The sequence below is a fragment of the Patagioenas fasciata genome, chromosome 3 (assembly GCF_037038585.1).
Source record: "Patagioenas fasciata isolate bPatFas1 chromosome 3, bPatFas1.hap1, whole genome shotgun sequence".
Classification (NCBI taxonomy): Eukaryota; Metazoa; Chordata; class Aves; order Columbiformes; family Columbidae; genus Patagioenas; species Patagioenas fasciata.
The window spans coordinates 28,897,630-28,917,979 of record NC_092522.1 but is presented as its reverse complement, the minus strand read 5'-3'; the positions used below and the strand labels follow the sequence as shown (position 1 = coordinate 28,917,979).

Sequence of the window (20,350 nt, the reverse complement as noted above, 5' to 3'; positions counted from 1 at the left end):
GGAATGTCATTCTGAAATCCTGTGCCTTAGTTACTGCTTGTGCTTTTTACTGCCCAAAGTAGTTTATATTGGAGTTTGTGTGTATTATTCCACCCACGTGGACAGCAGTAAGTGCACTGAAATGACCTGCATTTATGGGCAGCGTGGTTCTTGGGAGGTGCTGGTGGAAACATGTAGGTATTTTGTGTCCTTCTCCTAAGTAAATGAAGTCTATAGTGTACAAGGTTAGTGTGTATTTCTCCTTGCAAGCCCACTTCACAACACCTTGATGCTTGTCCAGCTGCTGTTCACAAGCCACTGGTCATGCTGGGGCAAGGCTGGTCTGTTACCAGTAGCACCTCCTACTGCTGTCGGTCGTACTGACTCATACCATCTCTTGTTCAGATTCTCATGCTTGGACAGGATAAATAACCCTCTACAATACCTTCTTTGCCCACACGGATCTATAAGGAGGTCTCATAAATTCTCCTGTGCTGAAGTGACATTGAAGACTTTGAGAAGAACCACTGCATTAGGACAGGAAGCCTTTTCTAGAAGCATGGCCAAGTGCTGCTACACCTGGTAGCCCAGCACAGTTTGAACCGTACAACTGAAATTACTTTTGCAAGAAGATGATGGACAAATACTGTACCTGAGTGGTACCTGTGGCTGTATTTTGATGGGCAGAGTTTGTTTTTGTTATGGGAAGCATGGTTCAGTGCAGGGACCTTCCCAAGCAGTGAGGGACCTGAGACCGTTTGCATTTGGGTATTTAAGGCAAAGTGTTCTTGTTCGTGGCCTGACATTACAAGGCAGAACTGCTGTGTTGCCCATGTCTGGTGTTAGATAGCTCTGTGTTTCGTGTTGTGCCCTTACAAGGAACAACCACAGTGATCAGCATCAAAACTAGGCTTACCTGGCCTTCTTAGGCATGACATTTCACTTCTTTCTCATCCACCCACCAGGCGAGAAGAATGTCCAGCAAGGGAAGAGATAAGCTCAGAAGTACAAGTTCAGTTATAGCCCCACACCCCTCAGCCTCTCACATCTGCTGAAGTCTCAGGTCTGCCAGCCGTGTACTGAGCCCTGTGCAGCAGCCTCAAACGGCTGTGCCTGCTAAACACACCCCAAGCCCCCCACTTGCCATCTGAACACCTCATGGTGGTAAAGCATGGTGGCTTTTCTCTGTGGGCCTGGGGCAGAAGGAAGTGAGTTATTCTTCCACAGCCCAAAATGCCAGGCCCTTGCCTCTTCAAAGACCAGATTTCCCTGGAGGCAAAGGCCTGGCGTTTCAGAGCCGAGAAGCAAAAATTATCTTTGGTGCCATGGAAACCAAACAAAGAACAACAGTAGTTTGTCACTTTTCTTGCCTCAACAAAAAGCCAACGGTGTAGCCCTCAAGGATAGCACCCTTAGCAACCACCTTGCTGCTCGCAAGTCTGAGTGGTAAGGAGAGGAGCACGAGAGGAGGTGTTTGGAGAACCCTTGGCACTGTTAAAAAAAGGTTATGGGTAGAGGGCTTAAGGATGGATAGAAGATTTTTTAAGGCTGAAAAGAAGAACAGGGAACTGACGCAACTGTGACTGACCATGAACTTGGAATTAACTTGACAGGGTCTTGTAAGCATTGAGAAAAGCCCTTCTGTGACCCGTAGGAGTGGGAGATGTGGAGACAGCTTCTGGGGGGTTGTAAACAGGCATGTAGACCTTCTGGAAAAACAAGCTGCAGCAGACGCTGTCCTTCTCTTCTTCCTCTGGCACAGCACAGCAGCCTCAAGGGCCTTCTTGATGAGAAATGCTGTGTATGGGTAGCGGCAGGCAATTTTGCAGATTCTCAGGCTGTATTTTCTCCTCTGTTTCTTTATAAGTAGCAGGTCTGTGGACCCACCTCCAAGCCTGAGTAGAGCTGCAGCAACAGCCTTTGAATCACACTGGGCTGACCATCAGAAAGTTGCAGTCTTACATAGCTGTCAACTGCAAGGCCCAGCACAGCTACACATACAGCCTGTGGGTTCGTTTTGACTTTGTTAGTATTTTTAAAATGCATTTTGTGATTGTTAATAGTTTTAAGGTAAGAAGTGACTATAGAATATGTATATGGAAAACAGTGTGTGTACACGATATTGATGACTGTGGCACCATCGGTGATATTTTAGAGAAAGACCCCAAAATATGTACTGTTTTTTTGGGGGTCTTCAGACATGATGGATGCAAAAGTCTGATTTTATGGCATTATTAGACAACTATTAACTTCTGTAGAGATATATGAACTTAATTCATGGTTGAAAATGTTATGCATAAGAGAAAATTTTAAAAGCTTGATTATAAAGAAATGGTTATAAAACATAATAGCATGCAGAGAGAAGTGGAAATCTTTTATAGTAGCCTAGAGGAGTTAGAAATATTCTCTTTCATTAAATGTATTCCTTAGAATGCTTTTGAAATCTTGTCAAGAATAAACTCCGTGTTAGCATAAATCTTTGTTTCAAAGCAAATATTTCGTTATTGCAGAAGAATTGCATACTCTTAACATACAACCCAACAAAAGAACTCCCTCGACCTTCCAACAGCTCACTAGAATAGGGAACCTAAATTAGGTCTGGAGAAAAAACTTAATGTAGATTTTTTTTTTTTTCTTCTTCATACTAAAACCTTTAGTGATTTGTACAATCTGGGCTCTTTTCTCTTAACTGCTGCTGGCCCTCTTGCTTGGCAGTGTTTACATGACAATAATTATAAGACCCAGACAGATAAATGATGATAAATAATTAACTCTTTTTAACGTAGAGCCCAGTAGGTGAACACAAAAGAAAAGCACACTTTTCTCCAAACGTGTTTTTGAACCTTTCTGTTAAGTTTTGTAGGCAGTGCTAAAATAAGAGTTGATTTTTGGGAAAGAATTTGGAAGGAGAAATGGTGGCTGACTGGTAACATGAAGGGGAACCAGGTTGGAGGGGTGGGCTTTGGGAAGGTGTTCTTGCCTTTGAGGATGGCCCAGGAAGGATGCTGGAAGGGAAACCTGAGAGGGGAAGCAAATGGAATTACCTAGTTCAGGATCTTCAGTTTTTCTGGGAGTTTCTGATCACTAGGGAACAAATCTTGATTTTTCCTGATACTTAAACATTCTATCCACAACAGAGTTACTTATCAGTAGTTTTCCTTTGTGGCATATTTCTTAAATATTTTTCTCAGGATACTGACAAATTAAACAAGCAGCTTTTGCCTCTTGGAAACCTAAAAATCAAGGAGTTTCACCTTCCTCTTCCTTTACCTTTGTGCAGTAGAAGTGTACTTGGGGAGACCAGGGAATGCTAAAAAGAGTTTGGCATTCAACAAATCTGCAAAAGAAGTTACCTTTCCCATGAGGAAGAGACCCAGGTCTGTGGTTCTGCTAGAAGCTGCCTGGTGAATTTTTGGGGGATGATCTAATGAATTCTCTCAGCTGGCAACTAGAAACTTCTGAAAATGTTTGTTAACATGCCAGAGGTATATGTGGTGCTTAAGAGGTTGATCTTTGTCCCAGAAGACTTCCAGTTGAAACACTATTCCCTCCTCTGACCTGCAAGCTTTGAGTTTGCCCCGAGAAACTACAAAACATAGCACTGACAAAAATCTGTGCATGTTAACTACTTGAATAGTTAGCACCTGCCAATCCTCTTGCTATGGTGTTAATTTCTAGATTAATGATATGCAGCTAGCTACCTTTTTGTAAATTAGTTTTAGAAATCATTTCTGTTGTGCACCTTGTTATTAAAAAGATTTCATAAAGATCACCAGAGAGCAAGAGAACCTTGTTTATAGTTCTGTATTTTATGTTCTTCAGACTTAAAAAGCCTCTAATTTGCTTTCTCCTCCTTAGTGATCTCTGAATTATTTTGTATCCAGAATAGCTTTAAGGCTTCTATTGATTATTATGATGCAGTAAGAATTCAGCAATTGATTGCCAGGTTCCATTAAGCACAGAAAATAAAGAAATGCATTATTGTTTCTTTTTAAAATTTTTTGTTTTCAATGTTATCTTGATTTGTATTTACTTGCAAGTTGTTTTTTTTCCCCCCACTAAGGACAAACAGAAAACTTCTCCTTTCATCTTCACTCTCTCTGATTTATGATAAATTTAGTTTCCTTCGGCCTGGCATTTGCTTCAGCAGGCAGTCTTCCTTCAAGTACCACCCTGATTGATGTATAATCTTTGATATCTTCCATTAGCCTCCAGGATCACTAAGTTCAAGGCCCTCTTGGAACCTAAGGAGCCCTGCCGAGGAACTGAAGGCCTTCAGAGTCCTTGGGGTGATTGACAAGGTAATTCTTCAGTATCTCTTCAAGAGTTCAGTCATAAATCGACTGCATGCTGACATTCTGTCTTTGAAGCTGTGGATCTTAAGGATATGAAACAAAAGGGGAAAATGACTCAAATGCATCTGCACTTTAAAATAACAAAAGTAGAAGAAAAAAGGCTTTTATCTAAGCAATTCATGTAAGGTCATGCAAAATATATTTGAGCTAAAGGATAAGGTACATGTTTGGTGGCATTCAATAGGATGAGGCCTGTTTTTCAAAAATGAAGTCATGGTTACAATGCTGGGGTGAGGACGAGTTGATGTATTTTCAGTTGAATAAACTGGTAGATACTTGAAGTACAGAAAAATAGAAATTCCTGCTTTTGAACAAAATGGGGACTGGGGGTGGGGGGGAGAGAATGACTGTTGTTCTTCCCTGAGAATTTGGAACTGAAGTCCTCAACCAAGACAGATTCAACAATGAAGCCAGACATATTTTTGACTCATGCAAATAATGTCTTCCAAAACCCCAGGGTAATACCCCTCTGTGAACAGTAAAGAACCATACAGACTTTTTGCAAGCCTAATTAAGAGACAAGAGGAATTGCTGCATTGTTTTGATAAAGTTGATTAGTAATCACCTTACCAAATACTTTAAAGATGATGTATTATTCAGCAGTGTGGCAGTGGCTAATGCAGACTGTAAAGGCTCATTTCCTTTTTGCCACGCCAATTCCCTTGTGCCTTTTGATAGTTCCTTGTGTGGTACCTGGTTTGTGTATGAAGTACTGATGCGTGGTCAATTTATGCAGTTGTAATGTGTATCAGAAAACCTGTAGCTGGTCTCTTAATGTCTGTATTTCTCTTATTGGACTGAGCCTAGCTATGGGGACTGATTTTTGCTTTTCTTTGCCTGTTTTGTTGTAATTATGTGCATAATTTGATAACTTCTCTTCAGAGGGCTATACACATTAAGTATTATGGTTGTTTTTATAGCACAGAAGGATTATCTCAGCTCTGACTTGATATTAATTGTATCTTCTTTCCTTGGTTGTAAGTATTACTCCTTTCCATATGTGTATCAAAGGGGTTGGAAAGAGCACCTACCTGTTGGATTAGTTGCCACTAAGTAAATGTGGTAGGCAGGGACTCTGTGAATTGTTCTGACAATGTGAGGTTGTGTAAGTGTTGGAAATGAACTAAGAAAGTCCTGTTCAGTATCTTTGTTCTTGAATGAGAATAATGAACAGCAACTGGAGAAGATGCTTGATAAGAACAGAGCTTTTGGAGTCCTTGGTGTTATCAGATCTCCTGTATCTCTCTAAGCACAGCTCTAGTAAGTGGCTCAGGTGCGAGATGAACATGTCCAGGTGTCTGAGGCAGAGCTGGGAAGAATCAGAGTCCTGGTGATGACAGAAATAAAAGATCTTAGTGTTAGAGATGTGTATGAGGCGTAACAGGGTTGTGTATACAGCTGGTATGCCCATGTGTAAACAATATCATAGGGGTCAGAGTTAATGTTTAATTACTGCATGAAAAAGGGAGCAATATTCTTTCAGGTGTCTTTGTACTCTCTGTACGTGCTTCCGAATTCTATTTTTTATGAACTTATTAATGCTGTTTTTATGAACACTTAAAAATGTGTGAAAAAAGTTGAGGCAGATGAAAAGCTGCTCTAAGCTCAAATGTTCATAACATGTTTTATTTGGTTTTGTAATGCATACACAAAACGAATGTGAATATATGAACCAGAAGTGTGCGCATGTGTCTGTGTGCCAGAGATGATACCCCTGCCTTTGGTTTAAAACACTGTCTCAGTTCCTTCCTCACCCTCACTGTTCTTTACTGTCTCCTCTGCTTGCATGTGCTCCAAAGCTCTTATCATAGAGAAACCCAAATAGCTGGGTAAGTCTCCTCACTGGAGCCAAGTGGATCACAGTGTTTGTTCTTGAAAATGGGTTCTGATTTTCAGGCCCAGTGTTGAAGATACCACATTTTTGGGCACAAGTTTGATTCAGCATCCTGTGGAGTTTTGCCTCAAAATACTCTTCTCCTTTCTAACTTTGAGGTTGTTGCTTTGGTTTCAGCAGAAAACGGGTATGTGGACAGTAATGAGCCACTGGCATTTTCACTGCTGCCTTGTCTTATCTTGTGCAAGACTGGCTTAAACACCCTGACTTAAAAATGGTGGTGGTTGGTTTGCAGACTTGTTTGCCTGCTGCTGCCTGGAGCCCAGAGTGGTGTCTGCCTGCTATGGGGCTGCCTCTAGAAAACCAGCTCTTAACCTGTACTCCATCAAATGCTGAAAGGTTCAGTGTCTTCCCTTAGAGTAATGGCAGTCTTTGTTCTTCTTTTGAAGCCTCTTGAAGTGTTTCGAATTGTCTTCGTTTTCACAGACAAAATGCTTGTTGCTGCCTAAAACTCTGTTTTTTTTTAAACTATTTTAGGCTAGGCAGAATATTAGACATCTAATATTAGCCTAGTTTATTTCCAGTGTGCCATTTTTCCCTATCTACCTTTCTACCTTCTTTGTCACCTGAATAGTTTTTGCTGTGTTGATCCTTTTCTACTGAACCTGAGAGTTAGTGATCTTAGCATTATTAAACTCCTTAAAATATTGTGGAAATTCACAGAAGAATCAGCATATCTGTGCCTTGCTTCCCATCCTTCTGCTGCTGCTCTCAAGCAAAGGCTGAGGTATAAATACAACTGTGTTAGGAGACCCAAGAGGACCTACACTTTGCTTCAGGAAACTTTGTTTCTTGAATTCTGCTGCTGCTGCTGCTTGCTCACTTCATGGTGTCAAAGGTTAACTAGGTGGTGTTTGCAGGTATTTTATGTGTTTATTATGGGGAGAGTCTACCTGTCAGTAGATTTCTGAAAATAGAGTTTTAATCTAATAATAAAGGTGGGTTTTGTCCTGCAAATGTTGTGGACTCTGAGATGCTGCTGATTGGCAAGCATAGCTCTTGTTAGTGTTACCAGAGGTACTACATTGAAAACAGGCTAATATCTAAATATTTTAGCTACTGTTATCACCAACCAATCAGTTCATGTACCTTGAAGTAGAAAATTTATTTTTGGAATAGCAAAGATTTTTGCTTTCAAAATTTGACTAATTAAAACTCAGGGTTGCAGATTCTGTGCTGAGTTTCTGCCCTAGGCAAATCTTTCCTTTGAAGCTACAACTGCCCCCTCAAGAATCGACTTTGTTATGGTGCTGCTGGATACCTTCCCAATGCTGTTTCAAACCCAGTTTCTTATCCTTGAGAACTCTCTCTTACTTACATTCATTCGATTTAAAGATTCCTCTTGAAAGCACAGTGCATTAAGTAATAACAATGCCTCTGTAACCAATTACTGTCTTTTCTGTCTTTTCTATCCCTTCCCCTGCTCCCCATCAGGCCATGTTGTCTGGGTTGGCACTGGTGTGACTGATCAGATCTTCCGCAGATGTCTGTAGATTTGAGCTTGTTGTTCAGTATACCGTTAAGCTTTACCGTACAATCTGAAACCTCATAAAATGCTCTCATAAGAGCCTTGCTAAAATTACTTCATGAGTTTCTGAAGAGGGTTCTAGAAGTAAATAACTTGTTTTCTGAAGAACTGGAAGGAATTCTGTTAATCTTGAGTATAGGTTATTTTTTTGTGGCTGTCATGCTATCATCAGAAGTCCTCTCATGGTAGTACATTTTGATGAGTTGACTAAATACAGAACCACCAAATCAGTCTTATTAATTAATTAGAAAGTGTGATTACTATAATACTTGTCTCTTTGATGAGTAGAAGTGTCACAAAGCAGAACTATGTAAAAGATATGTAGAGTATGCATGCACAATCTGCAGACCCATAGTTGAATTCAAACAGAGGATAGGAGAAATGGGCTCTTTTTATGGCAATGTGTGTACTCTGCATCAATAACAGTACAGAAGTAACTATGTCCTCTTAGTTTTTGTTAGAAACTTAAATATTTGGCATTTTATTTTGAGGTGAGGTTAAAGGCTGTTGCGTTGTGCAATTGAGTTGACTGTAGCAGGTATTTTCTCTCTCCTGGCTCTCAGGTGCACACTGCTGAATGTCTTCAGATCATCTTATGGATCAGAAGGCGTGCCTGTGTGCACATAAGAGGTGTGGGGGAAAAGGGAGTTTTAAAATAACAGAGTTTAGACATTCGTTCTTATTTCATTACAACACTCAGAAGGAGAAACTGGCTGAAAACATCATGAATTCAACCGGCTAGCAAGTTTTCCTCATCCGAACACAGCACGATGGAAAATATTATAGCAGTGGCAAAAATGGTTAACATCTGAAACTGAGTAATAACGGCAACTATTAATACAAATAAAGAAACTTCTAAGAGCTTGTTTATATTTTGATAACCCTTAATTTCTTAAGTGACTTGCTAAGTCCTACAAATCAAATCAATTACAGAGTTATTTTCAAAACTGATTTATTGGCTCAGCACCTTCCTTTCCCTACTGCTGCAGGATTATTCCTGAGCTGCAGTCAGGTTTGAAGCCCCAGTAACAAAGCTTGCTCAACTCTAAAGCCTCATCTCTCTCCCGACTGGAAAGGGTCCTGCCCCTTCTTCTCTGCCCTCAAACACCTGCCACTTGTTTGCCTGAAGTCTTTCCATTCATCCATTTATACAAGTCTGAGCGATTCTGAATGTTTTGTTATTATAACACTTAGTCTCTCTCTAGCTTCTTTCTTGTTCATCTCACTAAAATTTCTTTTGACTTTAGGGAAGGTTTTGTTTCATCCGACGTAACACAGTCCTAAGATCGACTAAAGTATCAGATTTTGTGCTTCCTTTTATAAAATAGAAATTAAAATATTGAATATTCCACTGCAGGCTGAGCTGTATGTATCTTCCAGCCTCCAGAAAGAAATAATTTATAGATACATTTTATTTTGCACTTAAATTAATTTTGTCTTCCTAAATATTACTAAGTTGCTTAGTAGTTACTCTTGGCAATTACTCTCTGATGTCTAGTGGCATTTCATGTTGTAAACTGTATTCTCTGGTTGTCGAGGGTTAAGATTGCGGGGTGACAATCAAACCCTGGCAGATGTATTGTTAACCTCTCCCCCCCACTTCTCCCTTTTGCCCCTCCCTCTCCCCCCTTCCCACTCAGGACAGGCGATCGGGAGGGAAAGAAGGACAGAGAGAAGAGAGTTGGAAAAGTTAAAGATGTTTTACTAATGCTACTAATAAGAATAGAGAAAATAATACAAAATATACAAAACCAATCTTGTAAGTCTCAGCAACTGCAGAGCCAGCACCCAAAGTCCTGGATTAGACTCTGTAGCCAACCGGAGCTGGATTCAGTCTCTCACTAGGCCTCCATTCACAGGGACGACTAGCAAGGTCCTCTCCTAATGTCAGCCATGAGGAAAAAAAGGGAAAAGGGACGAGATCCTTGTGATCTCCCACTTTTATATGAAGTATTCACGTGAATGGAATGTTATACACCATTGGTCAGTCTCTCGGTCATCAGTTTCTCGTTGCCCCTCTCGCGAGATGTCCATCTGTGCTTATCAATAAGTTTGCATTCCATTGCTAGGTTTAACCAAAACATGTGTTGGGTTCTCCAGGAAAACGCAGCTAACATGAAGGCTTTAGCTGACAGGCAAATTCACTAAAAGAGAAACTTGGTTTTAACAAAACCAGGACACTGGTATAACCCGCCAGATATATTTTCTAGGTTTATATTTTACCATTTGTCATTTATTGGCCAGTTTTTAGTTTGCTGTAAGAAAGTGGACTTTCCTTTCTACTAAAAGTATTTAAAAACTTGAATATGAATATGTGCTGCTTCCTTAGCATTTGCATTATTTAAATCGGCACCATTTGTCGTTTAAGTACGCTATTATTGCAAGTCATAGAATATATGAGCCGTAAGTTCCTTGGAATAATGGTTTGAAAGGAGGAATAATTGCAAGCTGAAGATAATTCATATTGCACAGGTACAAGGATAAGCAATAATCGCATTTTTCATACATATTAGCCAAATGTAATCTCTTTTTATAACGACAGAGGGAGATGAGCGAGAGTCCGGGTGGTGTAATCTGAAAAGTGACAAGAATAAATCTGTGTTAAGTAGATCTTTTAATCCTGGTAGCCTTGACAGCCGGCACAGCTGAGGGGAGTGGGGGGGAATCGCCGTGGTGCCGGCCGTGCCACAGCTCTGCCAAGCTCTGCCGGCCAGCCCAAGTACGCGTGCTGGGATCGGGTGGCCAACCTGCCTTGTTCCGGTTGTTTGTCGCTGCCTGTAACGGGATTTTCCAGTGGGTGAGGTCAATGCAAAGGAAAAAAAATCCTAGGCGATCATCTGATATGTCTTAGAGTTTGTGGGGCTTTTTCTGGAGAATCTATCATTTGATAAGAGTGCATTTGTTTAGGATGTTAAGGACAAGAATTAATAGATGGCCCACTGGTGACATTACTTGATGTGTTTTCAGTGAAGAACAGCAATTTAATAACAAAATGGAGCTGATTTTAAAGTGATCCCTTAGCTCTGATGCATCTACAAAACCCTTCAGGTATCTGGTACTGCAGTAAGAGGTCCTATTCCATTTTCTTTGATCAAGCACAGCTATTTTTCAACCTGTTAGTGAACTTAAATCCACATTTTTGTAAGCAAACATGTTTTGAGATGTTTATTTTGATCAGTGTTAAACCTTGTTCAAGTAAATAAAACACTCAGGTATGTCCTGTGCCATGTCCTGAAAGCGTAGAGTCTGGGGAAAAAAAAAGTCAATATTAGATACTGAGTAAAGTGGAAAGGAGAAAAAAATTCCAGAAAAGAACAGGGAACTGGGGAAACAAACATCTGCAGTGTGACATAGGACTGCATTTCTATTAAAGCCACTCGCAGGAGAGCAGGGCTTTTTGAGCAGTCCTTAGTTCTTCCAGCGTTGTCCCCCATGACCTTGGTTGGATGCTCGGTAGGGCAACTAATGGTTCACCACGTTCTTTTTTCCTGGTGACTTGCCTGTTGCCTGCCTCTGGGTTTGTGATTCCCCTTATGCTGACTTGTGCAGTATTCCTTCAGCCTCTTATCTCGGGGCTTTGATGCGTATGTTCTGAAGGTGGCCACTGTGACTTTGGGTGGCAGCAGATGGTAAACCTTCAGGCTGCCACCGGCTATACTGGTGTTAAGTTGGAAACTTAACGTTTGATGAAGAATCAGTAGTGCATATGAAAGAGCTTTTACTGCAGAAATATCTTTTAATTAAAAAAAATTAGCATACTGAAACATTTGCTAATTTCTGTGCATTTAAAGGATCCTAAAATTAACTGTTTTCTTAAAGCTAGACTATGGTTATTTACCAGGCAGGTTTTATTCTATTTTTCTCCAATTAATTGTACCTACTATATTGAATTTAATTTAATTTATTTTCCACTAAGCTGTTGGGTACACTGTAAATCAAATCTAAGAAGCTAATTTTTTTAAGTAGCTGCTGTCAGCATCAGAATTAACCCTTGACTTATTAAAAAAAAAAAATCACAAGTAGAAAATCCTGTTTGGCATCACAGAGAGATATTGCTATCTGCCACTTTACTGAGAAGCTGCCATGCAGTGCTGCTGTGTTCACTTGCTTTTTGGGATGTGCCTGAGAGCTGGCGTGCTTGTACAAAATAGGGATGTCAGTGCTGCTGAAGGCACTTATTTACATTACATATTTGTTTGCGGCAATTGCTATTTACCTGTGAGTGTTTTTGGCTGTGTCGAGGTTGTCATCAACGCAGAAAAATAGGGAAAGAACGGGTAAGCAAGTGCCATAAAAGCCAGCGTGATATGTAGGCCTTGACTCTGTTCGTACATTAGTATTACAAATAGGATTTTGCCTTGTCTCCTTTTGTGTCACAGTCTAGTTGCTCAGTGCCCAGGAATGCCCTGCTGTGCATTTTTCTCCCTCTCCTCTGCGACAGGATGCTGAATGCTACAACTGACAGCTCATTGTTAGGAGGCATTAAATATTACAAGTTCCACAGCAGTCATCACCGGTGAAACAGGTTCCATCCGTTGATGCGAGCTCGGAGCAGCCTAGTCTAGTGTGAGCATCTGCATTTCATCTGCTCAGGAGAAGAGCAGAGTTACGCCGTAGGGAACGCTATGGGGAATCCTGTTTTGCCCCATCGTGCCATTAGGGTGGAGACTTGTCACTGTGCACTTTAAAAAGGAATCTTAGAAAAAGAATTAGTGAAGCACTCCCTTTTGCAGTGGGAGGGAATCGTGAAGGAATGCAAACAGGAAAGGCTTGCTGGGATAGCACTACTATCCAGAAATCGACTGTAAAGCACAAGGTGAGGAGAAGAAGTTGGCATTTGGGTCAGTGGCAGGCATACTCTTATGCACTTCTGCAGCAGCCTGGTAATGCATCTGAGACCTGCTCACCTTCCTCTGTTCTGGATGTGTGATAAAAAGTCTATCAGGTACACTTGTGACCATCGCTTTCCTGGTCTTATCCCTTACTGAAATGTCAGTTTTCTGATAGTTATTTATTCATTCATGTAGCCCTTTAATTATTTGGGTGAATCTGGTTAAACCACCTTTTTGTGGTGTGCATGCAGGCTGCCTCTCCTCGAAGCAGGCTCTTGGTTTGGTGGGATCATGTAAAATCTGCAGTCTGCCAGGGCCAAGTGGAGCATCACCAGGTGAATTTCTAAAGTTACTTTTATGGCTTTTCCTGGTGTTCAGGGAGTCTCTTTTGAGGTAAACAGTCTTGCAGAAAGGCCAGTATTGAATCAGCAAAGAAAAAATTTTCCAGGAAATGAAGTGGAGCTGTAGGTGATCATCACTGGGGGAAGGCAAGAAGCTTGATGGGAAGGAAAAAACAAGAAACTAGTTAGTAAGACTGGTTATTCCAGCTAGGTAGTTAACCTCAAAGGCACACAAATATTATTTGTTGTTATTACAGTTATAAAATTGTAGCTGCTGCTTTCATTTTGATGCTGTAATATAACAACAGATGAAGCTAGCCCTAAAGGGACCAGTTGTCTGCTGTATTCCTGTTAGTGGTAGTCTTTCTATACGTCGTCTTATAGGGTGAGGGCTCAGTAATCTCTTCTGTTACACCATATGCTAATACAGTGCTGCTAAGCAAGTGTGAAAAATGAAAGGGAGGAATGCATTAATTGTATTTGTGCAATAAGGTATGCTATCAAAGGTAATTATTTCATGACAGTTTTAGTTATAGCAGTTGTTTTATCATGGAATAAAAGATGGCTTTAGGAGACTTTTATTGGAAAGACAATTGTATCAAATTAGTACCAAATTAGATTTTTGTCTTTATAAAGGTGAGCAAACCCATGAGCAGTTTTTAAATTGGTGTCTTCTACTCTACAAATGAACAAATACTGTTTGAGGGTTAAAGAAGCTATTATTCTGTCCTTTATGCTGACAGCTTCATTACTGATTGGCCTACTGTTGGTATTAAAAAAAATGTTTGGCTCCTTATGATCTTTGTGCATGCAACTATAATATTAATACAGACCACGGAACTGTTCATTAAGAAATGACTTTAAATGAGGTTGATGCTTGTAAATCTGGAGAGATACAGATGTTAAATGCTGCCATTCCTTTTCATATACAGCTGTACGGCTAATAATTTCCAAGTGGCTAAAGCTCTTGTTAGCAAGAGTGCTGGTGTGTTAAGAATGGCCCTATAAATAACTTTAAGAACTGAAGTTGAAGGTGCTTCTTTTAAAGACTATTGTTAACTAAACATTATTGCCAAACAGATGGAAAGCATTCACCAGCCTGATGTTTTTAGGTCTAATTATATTATCGCCAGTCCTGTACGGCTGAGTTGAAGAGGTGTATCCAGAGGCCAATTTATAATCATTTAGCCAACACCTGTTTGGGAGATATTGACAGTCAAAGGGCACATTTAAAAAAAAACCTCACATATGTTCTCATATTTATTGCCTCAATGTGAACAGTGTCTAGTTACAAACAAACTTGGGACAAGAAGAAGGAAAGTGACTGTAAACACATAGTTCTTTCCAAACCATTTTTACCTTCTTTTGGCACCTCTTGCAGTGTCTTTTATTTTTTTTCTCATTGTTTTGGTTTTCTTTATTGTTTGTCAGTTTACTTGTTTGTTTTTAATCTTAATTTGATGCCTTTTGGTTAAGTAAGGAGAACAAAACCAGTTTTACAGTTGCTATTTATTCAGATGGTTTCCACTGTTTCTGGAAGCCCTGGCTAAGAGGCCCAAAAAGTTGTTGAGCAAACTCAGTGGCCTGGGGACATTTGTTTTTCCCTGCAATGCCCTAGACATGGAAACGGTGTGTCAAAAGATCTCAGCAAACCCACTTCTGTTTGTATTTTTTTCACCAGAAGATGTAGAACAGTTTATAAGCTGGGTGCAACCTTAGTAAAAGAGGAGATCTTTGAGGTGGAGAGGTGCCCCGAGGCCTCCCTTCCTGGCCAGGGCCCCTGGGCCTTTCGCATGGCCCCGCCTCACCTCGCTGCAGGCACTGCATGGGATGGCTGTCCCAGCAGTTCCCTTGGCCTGGGGAAAGCCATCAGGTCAGCCGGGTGGACTTCTCCTTGATGTGGGGAAGACCATCCTGTCAGCCAGGTGGCTTCACCGTTTCAGAGAGAGCAAGGCATGGCTGCATTGCTGCCCCACACGGCAGGGAGATAAGGGAGACTGTGTGCTGTCTTGTCCTTCTCCCGATGAATCTAACCCCACATTGCTCCTAACACGTTGTTCCTCTGCAATTAGTCTATTTTGATGGAAGCAGACTTGGTCCTCACTTCATTTGGCTGTTGTCTTGGAGTTGCTGCATATTGTCTGTTGAACTCAAAGTTTGGTAACCCCCGTGCTGGCATTCACAGCCCTTTAGGCGTTCGATTTTCTGCAGCCTAAGTATTTTGGTGTAGCTCTGCGTGAATATTTATACTGGAAGTTTACAGTGTCTGTTGTAAACAAACAGTGGGTGCGCACTCTTGTTCCTAGAGGATGGCTGGGCTTGTGTTGGTGCTGCTCCTGTGGCTGTCTTGCTGCTGGCACTTTTCAGGTACATCTGCCTTCTTGGGGTTTGCAAACAATGACCTCCTGAGCATGGTGATCTGAAGATGGCTACATGAAGGGTTCCAACTCCCTAAAGATGCAGTTTCTGAAATACATATGCACATACATATTTTTGTTTGTTTTATTTTTGACACATAAATAAATGGAGCTTAGTAAGAGGGAAGACATTCTTTAGTGCTCCTCTCATTGCTGTGCTGTGTTTAAAGTGCTCTCAGTAGAGGTGATGCGCTCCTAACAAGAATGCTCTCTGCAGCTGTCAGTGTTCTCTCTGCAGCGAACCCATCCCCTCTTTTCTCCCTAAATAAATCCTCTTTTTTTGTTGTTGTTACCTTAATACCAGTTTACAGTGGCACAAGGGGACTCCCTTGCAGCGGTTTCTGTTGTGGCTTATGAGTGCTTCAAAACAAAAACAGCAGTGGAGGAATGAGACAGCAGTAACTGTACAGTTGATAAAACTTTTTTTTCCGGGGGAGGAGGGCAGGGTGGAGCTGGGCATGTGTGTGGCCACTTTTTACTTTAGCTTGCTGTAAATAAGCTATTTAGCCACCTCACAAAAAAAAAAAAAAACAAAACCACAAGAACCCCCTCTGGTAACCCATTGGTAGGCAACACATTTGATGTGTAGGAAGCCTAATGGGGAAAAGTGTTGCACTAGGAAGGTGGGTACAGTGAGGATTTAAGTGAAGTGATGTAGGAAGGTAATGTTATGTAAAGGTTACTTTTTGTGCTTGTGTAGCTACCATTGCATTTCTATGAATTGAGTTCTGCTAGATTATTGCTGTGACTATAAAGTATTGGTTATTTCTGTTACTAAATTAGGATTCATACTGTAAGTTAGCTGATTGGTAACCAGGTGCCATTCTGGTAGTTCTCTCTATATCCTCAATCATATTTCTTTCCTGAAAAAAAGGCTGGTTATCAAATGCATCCTGCAGGGCTTTTTTTTTTTTTTCCTGTTTGTTTGTTTGTTTTTTAGTTGTTACTTATATAACTTTCTTTGTAAGAATATTCAACATTACATTTAAGAAACATGTTTTCTTACATTACTCATGTCAGTCTTACATATTTTTCTGAATACTTTTTGCTTAGGTTTTGCTTGTAATGGATACTAGAACACAGCAGACTTTTATACTGAAGGTGAGTAAAATGTTTTGCTTCTCTAAACAGTTTGGCATCCTAAATTACACTGTCACATAAAGATCAATTTGCATCTAATGTATAGAGTTATGTCTGTGATATATTGTTATGTTAATACATATATCCCTATTAAGTGCATTGGAATTCATTTGTTGGTATTCAGTTGCTTTCCCTTCCTTTCTCTGTGCTGGTTCACTCACTTGAGTTGCTACTGGTTATGGAGGCCAACACCTTAGCAGCCTTTGGTAAAGAACCACCATTTCAATGTGCTGTTTAAAACATCTGTAGAGCCCTGATGGCTCAGGACGTGCACAGGCTGCTGGTGAAGGTGAAAATTCTCCTTAGCCCAAGTACATTCACAACACTTTGTGTTTGGTCTTCCCTTAGCTGAAGAACATGAGAATGGACAAAGTGGATTCTGGATGAAATGGACAACTGGTCTTATCCAAAATTGCTTTCTTATGTTTTACATCAATAGGCTGTAAATACTGAGTATAATGTTACTGAATGATTGAATTAATGAATAGTTAATTGGTCAGAATAAAGTTTTTTCACATTATTCTTTTGTGTTTCAGAAAGTGCTCAGATCAAGATCCCAATATGCTCGGAGCATCTGTGATGCTGAGAAGTAGTTTAGTATGAGTATTGTTATTGTGTCCATTATTTCAGGCCTCCCTTGACATGAATTCCACTGACAATGGGAGGAACAGCTGAAAAACTATCCCAAACATGGGTCTCTAATTAGTTGCTAACATTTTGTAACTTTGCTTCAGGTCTGGCTTACAACCCTGCCTTAATTTTGTGCATCTGGCCTTTGAAATTGTTTGTTTTAAGTATGTTCAGGGTTCAGAAAACTGTTTGTTTCTCAGAAAGAATTATTTGTGAATATTGTATATTAGAACCTCACTTTATCTGCTGGCAGATAGGGTAACATTGAATTTCCCATTTAACTGCTTATGTTTATCAATATTGTAATAGGTCACACAATCGACATATTTTTTTTTCTCTTTCTCTCTCCCCTCCCTTTCTCTCCCCCACATCAATTTTTTCACTTCTGGCAACTTCATCTCTGTGCTACCTCCCAAAAATCATTACAACTCAAGGAGACTAATCCTTTCCTGTCCTTTTTGTTGTGAGGCTGCTGTCTTTAGTAAAGTACAATGGAAATGTGAGGATTACCTGTAGGTCTAAGGCGTTCTTTTGTCTTTAGAACTTAAATGGAATTTTTTTAATAGTGTCTTTTGGTCAGACACAAAAATAAAATTTAAAAAAAAGGTCACAGGGAAATAACGGAGTGTCATCCTGATGACTTAGTTTGAGAGAGATTCTAATAAAAACATTGACCCATGTAATTGATTTTAATGGCAGCTTTGTGCCATCTTCTGTTCTCTGGAAACGCGCCAGATGCCATCAGCACAGCCTCGGGGGACCGAGGGGCATAGAGCAGCAGATGAGTGGTTTCTCTGAAGCCCAGAGTAACTCGGATAGATTAGTTTGGTTGATAAACACAGAGCACAGCAGGCTCCAAAGGCAACTGAGGGTACAACTGACCTTTTTGTTCTCTGTCAGGGTCTAAGGAAAAGTAGTGAGTACAGCAGGAGCAGAACGACCATCATCCCCCGCTGTGTGCCCAACATGGTGTGTCTGCACAAGTACATCATCTCCGAGGAGTCTGTCTTTCTCGTGTTACAGCACGCAGAAGGTTTGTCTCTCATTTAAGTATATTGTTGAAAAGAGGCAAAGGTTTAAGTTTTAATCAGTGGTACATTTCGTTGTCAAATTAACCTCTTATATGAAAATAAAATTATTTTCAGTGTGCCTAAGAGATGTCATGTAAGACACCCTACTCCCATCCCCTGTCCCTCCCCTTTTTTCCCCCTCATTCTGCAGTGGATCTGATTCCTGTTTCAAATGGCCTCAAATCCTGATGGGTTACTTGAATTGTAGCAATATTGAAAGCTTCCAACTGTTCATTTTCTACAGGAGAGGGAGTGCTTCGACTGCAACAGCTATCTGCAGTATTCACAGTCATCTCTCAGAAACAAAGTCTTTGGCTACTTTTGTAAACTTTGGCTAGTAAATCTTTTTAGCATCTTACAGTTAAAATGACAAGTATTTACACAAGAATTTAGAAACTCTTTGCTAAAAAACATGAACATTTGCCTATCGGTTAATATTACATAGTTATTCTGATCTGGATTTTTAAGAAAATAGCTAGTGGCATCAGACAGGAGTTCAAAGCAGAACCACGGAGTTGTGCCTTCAAACTGTTTATAAAATTCCTGTTAAATGTACAGGGAACAGGTGGCACAAAATAATTACATTTTGATTTTTCTTCTAACACCTGGATTTAAATATTCCCTAAATGTAATTACCCATATTTGTTTAGAATGAGTGCAGAATATAAATTTTGGCATTGCTAATAGTTCTCTTTTTAGGAAATGTTAATAATTCAGTCAGAATGGATGATGTGAAGGAACTAAGCTAACTGATAGGATAATTTTGTTATATCAAATATTATTTCTTCCTAATAACTCAGATTTTGGCTTTTTTATGAACAATTTGTCACATGAGGCCAGTTGAAGTTAACTTTATAACATGAATGACTGTTGCTGCTATGTGTGACTTAATTTTGCCATGAGCAGCGATGCATGAAGAAAAGCCTCATGTTACAGTATTGCCTGATGGTGATTTCGAGCATTTACAGTTCTGCTGTGTGCAATGCTCCTTTTATTGAGGTGTGTGTAGTTCAGCAGAATAACTTGGAGACTCTCACCTAAGCTGTAGTCTCCACATAAGATGGTACATTTTTTTGAGAAATAATATTTAAAAAAACCTCAACCAAACAAATCCCCAAAGTAAAAAAAACAAAAACAAACTGCCCACAACCCTTGTCAGATACCAACTGCCCTTAAGGCTACCATAATCAAAGCATTAGAGATGGGATAATATAATATTTTAAAAACCCTGTTCCTAGTATTCCTGCAATTTCTGAAGACCTACAGCATTGCTCTTCTTTTCAGGAAGAGCTTTACCTTTCAAGATAAATGTAACACTGGGTAAGGAAGTAGTGGAATTTAGAAGGAGTAATCAAAAATTTTAAGGAAGGCTTAATGTGATGAGTTGACAAAAATGATCTCCTGGAAGGGATAAGTTTTTTGGGACAACAGTGAGAAGTAAGGATATATTGTACGATCAGAACTCTGTCATTCAAGGACAGAAATTTTGCATTAACATTTGGGAAAGATGGGGTGTTGTTCTTAAAAAGGAACAACTCTCTCCTGGTCATCTTTGATGTGGTCGCAAATACAGTGAAATGTGCTTGGCCTGCATGTCTTACTCTTACCAACACTGGCTGTAACATGTTTTGAGTTCTATGGGGGAGGGATTTTTAATTTACTAAGTGCCTTCTAAATCAGGTTTGTGCAACACACAGCGTTGTGCAGCACCCCACACCAATTTTATCTGCCAACCCTGAAGGTGCTGTCTGTCAAGCATCCTCATTTTGGCTGGCTGGGCAGCAAACACATCCTTGGAGGCAGCCACAACTTACGTTGCCTTTCTCCCAGCTGTGGGTCAAAGCCATGCAAGTAGGACACATGAGAGGGAGAGGGGTTATTTTGAGGTGAAATTGGGAGAGGAGGTGCTGACAAAATACAGGTGCTTTCTACAGGGAGAGCTCTAAAGGGGAGCAGGGGATAGGGAGCATGGGAAGAGCTGGGGAGCACTGCAGAGGGGATGAGGGACTGGCAGGCTGTGCTGAGGAGGATGAGGAGGCCTGCGGGGACCAGAGGGGATTTCGGTGTGGGTGAGGGCTGTTGTTGGTAATATATGATATATGGGTTCGCTTGACTTAGACACTTTGAGTGCAAGTTATATACTTCACAGGGTTTTCCCTCATTT

The 20,350-nt window shown here is 40.4% G+C and overlaps 1 protein-coding gene across 4 annotated transcripts in view; it reads left to right on the top strand.

Moving 5' to 3' along the window:
- The window catches only part of RPS6KC1 (ribosomal protein S6 kinase C1), an 88,538-nt gene that overhangs the window by 43,145 nt on the left and 25,043 nt on the right, over nt 1-20,350 (top strand). For all 4 annotated transcript variants that reach the window (XM_065834567.2, XM_065834566.2, XM_065834568.2 and 1 more), the window contains 3 exons: nt 4,188-4,280; nt 16,400-16,447; nt 18,017-18,149. In XM_065834567.2, the coding sequence (XP_065690639.1) occupies nt 4,188-4,280; nt 16,400-16,447; nt 18,017-18,149 (274 nt within the window). The remainder of the gene's footprint in view (nt 1-4,187; nt 4,281-16,399; nt 16,448-18,016; nt 18,150-20,350) is intronic.